Source organism: Antedon bifida, chromosome 7 (assembly GCF_963402885.1).
Source record: "Antedon bifida chromosome 7, ecAntBifi1.1, whole genome shotgun sequence".
NCBI lineage: Eukaryota > Metazoa > Echinodermata > Crinoidea > Comatulida > Antedonidae > Antedon > Antedon bifida.
The window spans coordinates 2,513,218-2,528,293 of record NC_136232.1 but is presented as its reverse complement, the minus strand read 5'-3'; the positions used below and the strand labels follow the sequence as shown (position 1 = coordinate 2,528,293).

Genomic DNA, 15,076 nt, shown 5'->3' with positions numbered 1-15,076 from the left:
CATTCTATCCTGAGCGGATTTCTGCTGAACGGCTGTCTGCTCCACGTGTAATTGGTCATAAGAAATAACATACATTCTACATTTTTGTTTTCTTACAGTAATAAGGGTATTCACTGATTAAGATTGGCTGTAGTGTTAAAAACATTGTCTCTCGATCATTTCACAGGAAAGTGTCCCATTAATAGGGTTTCCACTGAATAGGACTGGCCTTAGTGTTAAAACTGTACTGCCTCTTGTTTATTTCACAGGAAAGGGTCCCCTTAATAGGTGTCCCAAAAGAAGGATTCTACTTTACTTTAAAGCTTGATAATAAGTCACAAGCGCATAATTTAATAAACAATATAAACACAATGTGAAATACTAAAACAAATATTGGCAGATACTAAATCTATAACAACCTGTGATTGTGCTTGATTCATTAGTAGATGTCGAAGTTGAGGATTATTGGACTGTAACTGTTGACCTGTAGCCTGACCTCCGACCCCCATCCCTGTGTTCATTTGTTGTTGTTGCTGCTGTTGCTGCTGCTGCTGTTGTTGTTGTTGCTGCTGCTGCTGCTGAAGCTGATTTTGTTGCTGTATGTTCTGTAGTTGCAGCATTACTTGTTGCTGATGTAGCTTTTGTTGTTTTTGTTGTTGTTGCTGTTGTTGTTGCTACAATATTTTAAAGAGAGGAAATTATTAAAATATGGTTTTCACAAGAAAACTGCTGGTAAACGGAATGCTGCGTTATTAATCATATGAATAAATTAACTGGTGGTCAACTACAATGCATTAACGTTGGAATTGACCACCAGAGCTCATTGCATTTCAGGTTTGTTAACAAATACCCAATGATTTAAACGGTTATTTAGGAGCAACAACTGAGCAGAAATGCAGTCAATATAAAAATCATATTTTTAATCTATTTTGAAATAAACGGTTTATTCGGCGCTATGCAGTAGAAACAGACCCTTAGTTATGTGGGTTTTGTTTTTAGTTTTTTTATATATTTTAAGATTTATACAACTTCTAGTAACTACATTCATTTAAAAATTTACAGTCAACTTTTCAAAACTAGACACCATTGTGTTACCCCAATTTCAGAACGTTTAGTTTTCAGAATGCATTTTAAATAATTTGTTATTGGTTTAAGTTTTATGGTTGTTCAGTTTTGGACTGTTGACTGTATAGAATTAAATAAAGAAAAAATAAGTCAAAATTGTATTTACATATGTTACCTGTAACTTCATCTGGTTGAGTTGCTGACTTTGGACCTGGGCAGCTGCTAAATTCTTTTCTAATTCTTGAATTTGCATCTGAATAAAACAAAAACAGGATTTACAGTTACGCAAAGTGAAATTTTCATATTATGTAAAAACAATTAATATTTAACATAAATAATGACATTTAGATTCCATAAATTTATCCAACAAAACTGAAATTTGAGTTCCAACTAACTGTACGACATTTTCTGTAGTTTTGTTAAGAATAAGAAATAATAAAGTACAAATTTTTCTGTAAAAAATTAAAGATAACATGACAAATGGGTAAAATAAGATTGAATATAGGCATACAAGAAAATGGTTTTTACACTATTACATTATTTTAAGATTTAATGTTTATGAATCAAAATTTAACAAGAGAAACAAAAAAAAACATTTCAAAAACAAATATAAAGAAAAAAAATTATTACAAATTATTGACATCTATATGACTAAAAAGTGAGTAACAAACATAAAATACCAACATAAAATACCAACAGAAAATACCAACAGAAAACCACAAAAAAAAACAAAAAACACTACAAACATGAATATCAACTTATTTTTGGTATAAATAAGGTGACAAGGATGAGGTCTGTCTTGCCTTAGCAAACAGAGGCTATAGGTCAAGATTATGTAGACCATATGCCTATTAGATTACTTTTCTTTCTGTTGTATAAATTTCAAACTTACCTGGTTTTTGTAAATTTTCTGGTTAATTGCAGTGTTAAACATCTAAATAAAACAGAGAGATAATAGAAAAGTAACACAACAACAACTTTTAGTAACTAATAAAAACATTGTATAGCAGCTTGTGTAGTGCTACAGTGTAATATTATGTGCAATTGTTAGTTTGTTTTTCTTCCTTTAATATAGTAAATGAGTGGTTAAAAGTAAACAAATGTAACACCTAATAAAATCTTGATGTGCAAATATTTATAAAGTGATACCGCACAATCACCCCAACCCCTACCCAAAACCCCTAGCCCCTTTCGCAAAACATGCACACCCATTCTCACTAAATGTCATGGTCCAAGATTCTTTCTCTTATCTGGGTTGTTGATATTTAACCTTCCCTCCATGGACGGACACTTCAATCTGCAATTCATCGTGGCTTGAGATAAATATGGGATTAATTAAACTCTATAATGCTGTTCATATTGTTATCGAATAGCCCACAATGCATGGATGGTGCATGGATTCTGCAAAGGGGTGATAAGAACTTGAACATCTGTTATCACTTTTATTGGTACAAGTTGGTGATCTCAAAACTAATTCAACACAACCAAGTGCATAAAGCTCTGTCTACACTATCAAACTAGTTTGAAAAAAAAAAGTGTGATGTGCCCAAATATGGTAATGATATGCCCAAATAAGGTAGTGATAGGACATCATTATGTCCATATATGGGCATATCACATTTTGTTGTCCCATATAGTTTGATAGTGTAGACAGAGCGTAAGATACAAAATAGAATAATTTCCAAAAATAAACACAAAACAACTTGTGAGTGTGATGAAACAATACAACTAAACAAAATAAAAACAGTGCAACATTTACTAATACAAGTACATACCTGAGGCTGTTGAGGCTGCTGTTGCGACTGCTGTTGCGGCTGCTGTTGCTGTTGCGTTTGCGGTGTCGGTGGTTGTGCTTGGGCTGGTTGTTGTTGCTGCTGCTGTTGTGTCGGTTGCTGTTGCATAGGCATTCCTAGGTTGCTGTTGATTGGCGCAGTGGATGCTGTTCCCATTGCTGGTACATTTGGTAGCCTTGGTTGACCAGGTTGAAACTGTTGTTGCAGCTATAAACACGAATATAAACATTTGGTACAGAAGGATCAGAGAGAGAGAGAGTTCAGATAAAGACGAAATACATGCCAGAGAGTTGTTACTTGTTGGCAAAAAATGATCACTAAATAAAGTTGGAGTACTTCAGCCAACATTTTTTTTTTCTTTTGGGTTATCGGTAGCATGTTCAGGATTTTGAAATAGGCAGAGAAACAGGACTTAAAAAGTGCTGAACTTAACCTATTGTCATGAGGTAATTTCCCGAATGGCAGTGAAATACTGAGTTTGGTCTATAAGCATTCCTGCTCCCAACTGGTCATCAATTCATAGAAGCACTGACGAAGAAAGCCTATCTGATGGTGACTATAGAATTTATTTATTTATTTTTTTTTAAATTTCATAAGCATCCAACAGTGAGTAACTTGCCAATTACAGGATGGATAAACTATTTAATAATTTCTTGTGCTTAATATAAACTCATCATTTGAGGCTTAGGGAGTGGAGTTGAAAGAGTTACAATTGATTGAACCCCAGACCTTGGGATGTGGTTGGCCCACTCCTCTGTATCTGACTACACAATATTGCCAATTTTCTACCACCTTGTACTAAACTCACATTACAACTTACATTTACTCTATCCTTTTTATGTCTTGATACAATGTTTTTAAACTCGTTGATGAATCTTGATTGGTCATTTGGAATCATGCCAATAAACTGTTTCTTTTGTACAACATAGTAGAGCATTAGAACAGTAACACGTTGTGGGGTCATTCGTTGTTCAAAATGTACACAACCAGCCTATACAACAGAAAGATTCAAAGTTAGTACAGTAATACGCTGTGGGGTCATTGGCTGTTAAAAATGTACACAACCAGCCTATACAACAGAAAGACTCAAAGTTAGTACCTACAACTATTTATTATAATGTGACATTTATATAGCGCTATTTTGTAAAGATTAGAGTGTGATAAGACCAAATTAGTCCGATATATGTGAGATTTTGAGGCAATCATGCCATTTGTGATCACTAAATCAACACTACTTACAAATCCAGTGGGCATGACACGGTTGAGTGAACTCAGTGCTTCAGGATCATTGTCAGTTGGAAATGTGAACAGAACTTGTTTGGAAGATTGAATGAGAGGCTTCAGCGAATTCTAGTGAAAAACAAACATAAATATACATTTAAAGTTTACACAATCAAACTAGTTTGACAAATAAAGTGTGATGTGCCCAAATATGGTAGTGATATGCTAAAATATGGTAGCAATATGACATCTGCATGTCCATGTCAAACTTTATGTGACAAAAAAATGTGATGTGCCCATATATGGACATGATGACATCATATCACTACCATATTTGGGAACATCACACATTTTTGGTTAGTGTAGACAGAGCTTTAAGTATCGATGAGCGGACCTTCACATTACATGATAGAATAAATGAAAGCTGTATAGTCCAAACTAAATAAGCCAAACTTTAACACTTACAAGTATATTTGGTGGAATTATCTGCATAACCAGCTTTGTTGGCCAGTTATTCATTTTAACCGATTCATCTTGAGTTGTAACGCTACAGTTCAGTGACCTTGTAATCTTTGTATCTTGACCTTGACAACTTTTAGAACGCTAACGGATAAAATAATACAAAATTACAGTCAATACAATTACATTACAATCCATAAAGTACCTACTGTACTAGAGTTAATGGGAAGCCAGGCTGTTGATGGCCTTTAAGGAAGCACTTATTTAAACAGGGAATTTACAAAACTGTTTCTAAAGCTCTGTCTACACTATCAAACTAGTTTGACAAAACAAATTTGATGTGCTTAAATATAGGATATGATCAAATATGGTAGTGATATTACATCATCATGTACATATATGGGCACATCAAATTTTTTTGTCACATAAAGTTTGATAGTTTAGACAGAGCTTAACATCATATCAAAATATTAAAAGTCATAAAAGCTTTCCTTACCTCATTCCATTCCAAAACGCCTTGCCAAATATGTCTACCTAACGGCATTCTCTGCAAAAAAATTGTAATAAATAAAAAAAATTTGTAGAAAACAGCTGAACAGACTCTTGATAAAAGGAATCAATTGGCATATTAAAGACTTTTCTTCAAAAAAAATTATTGTTATTGTCTAACAAAACTATAACTTTAAATACACAATTTTTCTTCATTATCTTTTATAATTAGTTTTAAAATTTGGTTTTTGTTGGAAATAAGGTTCTTGCCATAACTAATGCATGTGCAGATCAATTTGGTAACAAGGTGACCATGTCCTCAACTGTATATGTCGGGGTATATAGTTAAGAATCATGTGTTCCATAAAATATTATTAGAATAAAATACAGCTGAAAGTTAATAAAACTAATAGCAGCAAGCAATTTTAAGCACCGTATACTACTACTAATTTCTTTATGTTACTTTATATATTATTAGTTGGAGCAATGTTTGTTTTGTACCAGATTTGGTTTTGGTGCCATTTGAGTCTGTGACATTTGGTTTGGTATAATTGTGTTTGGTGCAATCGTATTGGTCATCTGTTGCCTTATGTTCCCTTGCATCTTCGGTGCCATTGCTGCTTGCTGTCTTTGTATCTGTACCTGTTGTTGTATGTTTGGTGTCGGCTGCTGTGGACTCGGGTTCATCGTAAAATTTGGTGTTGGTATGTTAGGCGGTGTGTTTGTTGGAGCTGAAAAAAATTAAATATACAAAATATAAATTACATAATAGAGGACATTCTTCCATCAATCAATATGTCACTGGCATCAGTGCTTGATGTTAATTCATAAACTTATTCTATGTCTTTTCTCTATCGGAGTAAAATTCAGTTTATCGGAGTTAAAATGCAGTCTATCGGAGTTAAAATGCAGTCTATCATAGTTAAAATGCAGTCTATCGGAGTTAAAATGCAGTCTATCGGGAGTTAAAATGCAGTCTATCGAGAGTTAAAATGCAGTCTATCAGGAGTTAAAATGCAGTCTATCGATTGTGGTTTAGCTTATTCTGCATTGAACACAAAAAATGTCAATTGATATACCCTTGTTGTAAGATGGTTGGAGTTGGAAGGTATTTCTATAGTTTGTCTAATGATAAATTCTTAAATATGTTGGAATTAAGGTTACAAAGGTGATTCTCTGATACCTATCAAGAGTTATATCGGACGTATAATCAGAGTTAACGACACAGAGGTATAAGAGAGTTAACTGATCACACAAGCATTTAAATTGGTTGAAACTTGGATATGTATGTTCTGTGCATGATTGATTCTAGTGTGTGAACACAACAACTTTGCCAAAAATTGTCAAAAGAACACTTTTATCATTGTTTCAGTACAGAAATAGAGATATTGTACAGATCTCTAAAATTATCTAAGTACTGTGGCATGGTGTATTGTCAACTTACGCCTGTTCTGCCAGTCCATTGCTTGTGTACGAGCTGTGATAAGAGCGGCGTCTGCAGCCTGCTGAGCTGCCGGTGGTACACTTGGCATTCCCACAGTATTAGTCTAGTGGACAAAATACGCAAAAAGAATTAAGATTCATTGAAAACAATTAATGCATACCCAATGTGTTGTCTAGGTACATCATTCAATTAATGAACGAAATAATTTTTGATGAAATATAAACTTACGTCAAATGGTGGTTTAATGGTAACATTTGGTTGTGGTACTGATGTCGCAGCTGTTGGACCAGGCAGTGACTTTGGTTGTGGAATTGCTGGGTTTGTTTTAAAGGCCATATTAGGTGCATTTTGTTGCTGCTGCTGCTGTTGTTGTTGCTGCTGTAATCTTTTAGCAATACCAGCCCTTACAGCATTCACCTTACTTACATTAGTCAGTTGGTTCGGTTGAACGGCAAGCCTAGGCCTGTTGACCATAACGTCCATAGGGTTTGACATTTGCATACTTGCTGCTCCCTTTATGCTTACGATATTTGGCCTGGCTTGGGCCATGTTCTGATTACCTGCTGGCCTATTCATCATCATTGCAGAATTGTTCATACCTGGATTGTTTGTTATACCTTGGCTAGCCATAGTCAGATTATTCATACCAGTGTTAGCCATACCAGAATTAGTCATACCGGAACTTGCCATACCGGAACTGGACATACCGGAATTTGCCATACCGGAACTGGACATACTTGAATTTACCATACTGGAATTAGCTATACCGGAATTAGCCATACCGGAATTAGACATACCGGATTTAGCCATACCGGAATTGGCCATACCGGAATTAGCCATACCGGAATTTGTCATAACAGAATTTGTCATACCGGAATTTGTCATACCGGAATTAGCCATACCGGAATTTGTCATACCGGAATTAGCCATACCGGAATTGGTCATACCAGAATTAGTCAAACCGGAGTTGACCATTGCAGAAGTTGCCATACTTGAAATGCCCATACTATTAGAATTTGCAGAATTTGCCATTGGATTACTAGTCATCGGACTTGCCGTAGAGACTTGACTATTCATCATACGCTGTTGTGCTGGTTGCGTTTGGAAGGTGTTATATTGTGTGGTAGATGTTGCCATACTGGCTGGACTCTGCTGTATCTGTTGTGGTTGTACTTTGGCTATGGCTACTTTTGGCTGGTTGTTTGTCTTTATCTGCATATTTCCCTGTGAGAATTGCAGCTTGGTGTTTGTGTTTGATATTCCTGAAATATAAAAATACTGTATAATTAATAAATTAATTTTTTTTCTTCATTTCATACGCATTCAACAGCGAGGAACTGTCCAATTACAGGATGGATAAACTATTTAATAATTTATCGTGCTTATAAACTAAGTCTCATTTGAGGCCTACGGAGTAAAGTTGAAAGGCCTACGGAGTGAAGTTGAAAGAGTTGTGAGTTACAACCACGGACCTTGGGATTGGAAGGCAAGCATGTTAACCACCAAGCTACAGCTCCACTATAGTAAACTGTGAAAATAATCTCAGAGTATAATGCTTCACTTGTGCACTTAATTCCCCTAAGCGCGCCGTAATTTATTTGACCAATCACAACACGATGACTCATTCAAACTTTGTGATTGGTCTACTCACTTGTGTTGTGCTTACAGTGTTGCGTTGTCAAGATTTTAAAAATTGTGAAAATAAAAACTTTCAAAATGGTGTGGAAGGGAATGATAATTAATAATGAATTATAAGTACCAGTGTTTGTATTGTTAACTGGCACCTTGAATCCACTTGCCACTGAACCTTGCGTTGAGGGTGAGCCAATCCCAATATGCCCCCCTGCAGGTCTTGGACTAAGAACCTGTGCTCCACTACTTACACCTGTAAATAAAACTCAAAACATTACCTATTCAATTAAATACAATTGTTAATAATAACAACAGTATACAGGCCAATATTCACAGCGGAGCGGTAACAGTAATAAAAATATAAAATCTATGTTATTTCTTATGACCATTTACACAAAACCTGGAGCGGGCGAGCAGTTTCCACTCAGGATAGATAGATTTTATGTGGGACAAGATACATGGTTTTCTGATTACCATTGCCACTCATCTGTGTATATTGGCCTTAATGTTAAAAATAATAATAATAATAATGATGACCTAATGTCAGTCATTAACAAACATTTTAAGTACTTTACTTTTAAGATTTATTTTTATTTTTATGCATAACCTTTCACAATAACTTGTTTCTCTCAAATTCAATCTATATGCACAAATTATAGGCTGGTAATTACACAGTCCTAATAATAGGATGCCTTACTGTTATGAAATTGATTGAAACATTATGCAATAACATCAATGTCAATACTTTACAAAAAATATTAATTAAGAAATAATTTTGAGGAAATCCCCAAGATATATAATCGTGCAAAGACAAGACACAGAACATGCAACAACATGCAATGATAACAAACATTAAAATCAGTCAAACACATTAATTCCCCAGTGATTGTATTTGATTTAAACAGCTTTTGTTTGGTCAACCAATCTCTATATACTCTGTTTGTGTACCATGAAGTTATGCTAGGCACATATCTATGTTTTTGTATAGTAATAGTATTTCAAATTCATCATACTGTGCAGTACATGATGATATAGTAGATAAGTGGATATATCATATAAAAGTGTTGTTTAATGGCTAGATGTGTTTGCATGGAATTAGTTGGAGGTGAGATCACCTAGCATAAAGTTAAAGGTCTTAAACACAACTTAATCAGCATCCTATTAAAGAAACTACAGCCCCTGCACTCCTGTATCACTATTTAAAGGGTGGGTCTAGTAACCAACCATAAACTCATTAGCACCCATTCAAAGGCCTTTTTGTTGTTGTTGTTGTTATACCATCATATTTGGACAAAGTTGTGTATTATTAAGGATTAATACACAGCTGTTTGTGCATGGAAGTAGATACTGTTTAGAGATGGGTGTGGTCACCTAGTATAAAGTTAAAGGTCTTTAATTTAATCAGCATAATCTAATTATACTCCTATCAATATTTAAAGGGTGGGTCTAGTAACTCAATTTAAACTTATTCGCACCCATTCAAAGGGTACCTTTATAATATATATATTATAATTGGACAAAGTTGTGTATTATTAAGGATTACTAAACAGCTATTTGTGCATGGAAGTAGATACCGGTTAGAGTTGGGTGTGGTCACCTAGTTACAAAGTTAAAGGCCTTTAATCCAGTTTAATTAGCACCTTATAAAAGTCATTTAAAACCTCTAAAGATCATGTCACTAAACTTATTGGCAGCACCCACCCTAAGTTTTTTTGTAGCTATTTCACTGCATTTTGGCCAATCAAAAGAAATATGGTAAATACAGTAAGCTAAGTATTAAACATAAAATGAAAGTTGTCAAACCTGTAGGTGTTGGAGAGGGCTTAGAGAAGCTTGAATTGGTGGAAACACTGTTTGCTGGAGTTCCATTCAATGGAGACACTTTAGCTACAGGAGCACTTGTTGTATCCATAGCGATGGTTGATGATTGCTCTGTTGGAATCAACCATTATATAAAAACATACACAAACCAAAAGTGGTGTTGGTAGTCTATAAGTGCTAGCTTAAATGGATAGACCGACAATGGCCTATTCTGTCCGAGAAGAGAGCTACAACTCGAATATATAACAAATTTATGAAAGATAATAATGTTAGATAATGGTACATTCCATGAACCCTGCCCTGCCCAACTCTCTTCTCAGAGAGAATAGGCCAATGTCGGTTTATCCAGGTAAGCTAGGCACGAGAGAAACTTGGGAATTTCCAAACAAAGTTTTAAACAGTTAAAAATAAACCATGAAAAACAATCTGGATACTGCAGAGTGCGTAAAATAAGCGTCGGATAATTTTCATTCCTGGATATTTTTAGTTGTACTGTACTGTACAGAAAATTATAGTTGTAAATTAAATTGTTTATTCACTATCCGTGGCCATGTTTGAATGAACACCCCTCCCCACCTAAAAGTGGAAAAACTAGCCTAGCTAAATGATGATTTTTGCCTCTTTTGAGGTAAAAACAAACCTACAGTACAAAAACCATGGCTACTACAGGCGTGAGCTACAGTAGGTAGTGAAAGTAAGGTTTATACTTTCGAAAGGCTTAGCTGGAGGCAGAGATGATTAGCAATGATACATAATACTTTTGTACAATTCTCATTTTACATTCACAGATGGTAAAGGCAAGCATTTAGCAAACAATCCATTAGGTAATATTACCAGCAAATGAAGTCAGCATTGCTACATGCATTAAGCTTTGTCTACGCTATCAAACTAGTTTGACAACAAAAGTGTGATGCGCCCAAATATGGTAGTGATATGCCCAAATATGGTAATGATATGCCCAGATATGGTAGTGATATGACATCATCATGTCCATATATGGGCAAATCAAATCACATAAAGTTTGATAAGTGTAGACAGAGCTTTACAATGAATATTAGATTAAATTATATAAATGCCAAGATTCAAGTATAACTCCATGATCAATAATTTTACACAAAGCTTGTATTGGTGTTAGTTACCATTACCAAAGCTTTCCCACGTCCCTGGATGGTATTGGCATATTCCCACTTCTTATTCTTAGTTAGCCCTCCACATCAGAATATATAGGGATAACTGCTTGATTATTTATCATGAGCAATAATCCATATTATGATATAAATCTTTACCTTTTAACTGAAATCCTTGTAATAGTACCAAATGGTGAGGATCAACTGAATAGTCTTTCACCGATGTCATCTGGACATCACCTAAAGCTCGTTCAAATAAACGCTGCAAGGGATACAACTTCCGAGGGCTGACAACAGACAAGTTTACTCCACGCTATAATAAAGGTGAAAGGTTGTTAGTGAATGAATGTAATTACTCTCATTAAACTGTCTACGTTCCTACTGTAAAGGTCAATTTATGGTCAGCATATATTCAGAGCCAAGATCAGGTTCTGCAGCAGGGGTTTCAAAAGCATTTTTCCACTTGTCCCAGTACAAGTATCTGTGAGATATTCACTTGTCCGAGAATAGATACTGTACATAAAAACACCAACATGTTTATAATCCCAGGACATCTAAATAGCTACAGTATAACTCCAATCAAAGCTCAAAACGCATATTAACAACTATGGCAAAGTTCCCAAACAAGTTGGCTGCAGCAAATACAGTAAATGTAAACGGCATTAAAACAATCCTTTTAAAACAATCCTTTTAAAACAATCCTTTTAAAACAATCCTTTTGTCAAACTTTCAGTCAGAAAATTATTCATAGTGTGAAAATCCTATAAACTGTAATTTACCTTTTGGTAAATTTCATTTGCGTGTGACCTTAAACAAGTGAATACAGAATCGATACAGTTCGTGACTACCCACCTGTTAATTACGAACACTGATAACAATTCAATCATTCAAATACTATTTCCTTTAGGAACTTCAGTAAATTAATCACTGGATATAGGTTAAAGGTAATCATATGACATCATAGGTCTTTATGTTACTTTCATTGCAGACATTTTATAGAATAACAGAAATTTACAAAATACAAAGAGTTTGTATTTATAATTAACTAGAGAGTGAATTCAAATTAATCACAGTGATTCACCATGGAGAGGGACCGCAAATTTGGCTGCACCACGTCGAACAATCAGACACACCCGATTGTAGTCACGCACAACTATGACGCAGTTGCAATGCCAAAAATTAAGAAATTCGCCAATAAATTATTTATTTTATTTCCATTAAACAATGAGTTCATTTTATAAAAATGTACAGTACTGTATTTAAATATTCTGATTTTGTGGTTCTTATAGTTTAGGCAGGGAAGAGTGAAATCCCTGGTTTAGGTTGTTATTCTTATATTTTTGAACAGATATACAGCGGTCATTTAAAGAGACCTAGCCGGACCTGGCCAGTTCACCCTCTAGTTAGTCTATAAATAAACCCTTTCGACAAAATACAAACCTCTGCCATCTTGGTAGCAACTTGTTCAGCTGTGTACCCCATGTAACGTGGGCCTTCCATAATTGGTGCATCAAAGGGTGGAGTATTGCAAAACAGAACACACTGCTGTTTGAAATTTATCCTATGAAGATAAAAAAAAAAATCTGAAAGAGGACGGTCAAAGGTGATGTGGAGAGATATGATAAAGAAAGAAAGCAGGAAAGTTGGTTTGGAGGAACATGATGAGCAAGACAGGAAGGAGTGGAGAGATGGTGTAGCAGCCTGGAAGGAGTGGAGAGATGGTGTAGCAGCCTGGAACGAGTGACAGAAAGTAAGAGGGAGGAAAGGAGTGGAGAGATGGTGTAGCAGCCTGGAACGAGTGACAGAAAGTAAGAGGGAGGAAAGGAGTGGAGAGATGGTGTAGCAGCCTGGAACGAGTGACAGAAAGTAAGAGGGAGGAAAGGAGTGGAGAGATGGTGTAGCAGCCTGGAACGAGAGACAGAAAGTAAGAGGGAGGAAAGGAGTGGAGAGATGGTGTAGCAGCCTGGAACGAGTGACAGAAAGTAAGAGGGAGGAAAGGAGTGGAGAGATGGTGTAGCAGCCTGGAACGAGTGACAGAAAGTAAGAGGGAGGAAAGCTGACTCAAATAAAAGATATGATGATGAAGAAGATGAAAAAGATGATGACTGATAATGATGATGAAGATGATGACTGATGATGATAATAATGAAGATGAAGAGATGATGAAGACGATGATGATGATGATGATAAAGATAAAAATGAAGATAATGAAGATAATGATGAAGATGATGATGATGATGATGAAGATGATGATGATGATGATGAAGATAATGAAGATGACGATGATCATGACGATGATCATGACGATGATGATTAGGATCATGATCATGATGAATAACTGCTGATCAACCTGTGTATTTGTAGTTTCCTATTGCATTTTTGGCTAACTAGCATTTGCCTATGCTACAGTACACTAGCAAAAATGTTCTCTGTAATATTATTATAATAATAGATGACTGCCTGCAATAACACCACAACATAAATAATTCTAGAACTTGAGATGATTCAGGCAAATGCCTCAGAAATATCCTAGAGAATATCAACGCGAGATATATCATAATAATACGCAATTAAGGCTTCTTATTGCACAGCATAAAGCTCTGTCTACTGTACACTATCAAACTTTATGTGACGATTAAATGTGATGTGCTCATATATTGACAGGATGATGTCATATCACTACCATATTTGGATAGATCACTACCATATTTGTGCAAATAACAATCCCATTGTAAATACCATCTGAGTAACTGTATAAACAACCCCATAATTTTTCCAAAATTAGATACCCAGGCCCCCTGGGATTATACTCAGTTCCATACTTACAGCAGAATTCAATTTGTTTAAAATCTTGTGTCAAGTATAGTATAATATTTCTGAGTGAAAATATTCAACTTGTTTTTTAGATTGACTGTTAAATAAATAAATACTACAGTAGGGCCTAAGTGAGATGTAATGAAATACACACTGGGCAATCAATTGAATTGTGTAAGAATAATAATGGTACAGTATGGATTCTGTAATCAAGCGAATGTCACAATAAATACTACAGTGGGGTCTAAAGCTCTGTCTACACTATCAAACTTTATGTCAGGTCAAAAAATGTGATGTGCCTTGTCCATAGACATGGTGATGTCATATCACCACCATATTTGGGTATAATCAAACCATATTTAGGCACATCACACTTTTTTTGTAAAACAAGTTTGATAGTGTAGACAAAGCTTAAGAGAGATGTAATGAAATACACACTGGGCAATCAATTGAATTGTGTAAGATAATATGGAGTACCGTATGGATTCTGTAATCAAGTGAATGTCATAACCATGTCTGTGACATCATCGATTTCAAAGAAACTCATGCATTAGCAAACCACAGAAAGAACATTATTTTCTATGAATATTTTTTTTCTATTTAAAGTCTGTATACATTTAAAAAAACACAACATAGTAGTTTGATTATAAAGTTTACTTTATATTTTGCTTTATAGTAATTTTTTTTTTTACATGAAACTCATTTCCGGCAATATCTTTTAGATATAAAATTCAGAATGCTTTAATAGTTCCCACCACCCCTACCTAACTCCACACCAAATTTGAATGAGGCTGTTTTTTGGTGGACTATTCTATTATGGTCCAATAGTATCCTAGGAACTTCAACTTTTCGTATCTAATCATCCATCTGGAGAGCATGAGCTATTGTTGTTTTATCCAGGTAAACTAGGCACGAAATAGACTATTATTATCAATTATGTACGGTAACTCAAAGCTTTAACATTTACAGAGTTTTAAAAAACTGTTAATTTAATGGTATGATTATGATGAACACAGTTGCTTTTAATTTATAGAGAACTGATACAATATCACATGGTAATTGCTCATAGGTTGGACTGTTGACGCTCAATGCATAAACCAATTAGATATCATTGTCCTCACAATCACACACTTCCTTATGTTGGACTTTCACTAATTTGGAGCTAATATCGTTATTCAATTAACAACACACAATAGGATACATTTCAATAGGCTGCAGTATGAAATTTAATC

The 15,076-nt window shown here is 34.9% G+C and overlaps 1 protein-coding gene across 3 annotated transcripts in view; it reads right to left on the bottom strand.

The window, feature by feature from the left end:
- The window catches only part of LOC144847536 (mediator of RNA polymerase II transcription subunit 25-like), a 31,986-nt gene that overhangs the window by 2,196 nt on the left and 14,714 nt on the right, over nt 1–15,076 (bottom strand). For 2 of the 3 annotated variants that reach the window (XM_078703941.1, XM_078703943.1), the window contains 15 exons: nt 12,471–12,591; nt 11,190–11,343; nt 9,886–10,014; nt 8,210–8,335; nt 6,679–7,712; nt 6,451–6,553; nt 5,508–5,737; nt 5,014–5,064; nt 4,524–4,661; nt 4,077–4,187; nt 3,658–3,828; nt 2,820–3,044; nt 1,937–1,978; nt 1,211–1,297; nt 399–653 (listed from right to left, as the gene is read on the bottom strand). In XM_078703941.1, coding sequence (XP_078560067.1) covers nt 399–653; nt 1,211–1,297; nt 1,937–1,978; nt 2,820–3,044; nt 3,658–3,828; nt 4,077–4,187; nt 4,524–4,661; nt 5,014–5,064; nt 5,508–5,737; nt 6,451–6,553; nt 6,679–7,712; nt 8,210–8,335; nt 9,886–10,014; nt 11,190–11,343; nt 12,471–12,591 — 2,977 coding nt within the window. The remainder of the gene's footprint in view (nt 1–398; nt 654–1,210; nt 1,298–1,936; nt 1,979–2,819; nt 3,045–3,657; nt 3,829–4,076; nt 4,188–4,523; nt 4,662–5,013; nt 5,065–5,507; nt 5,738–6,450; nt 6,554–6,678; nt 7,713–8,209; nt 8,336–9,885; nt 10,015–11,189; nt 11,344–12,470; nt 12,592–15,076) is intronic. The other variant, XM_078703942.1, reaches the window with a different exon arrangement.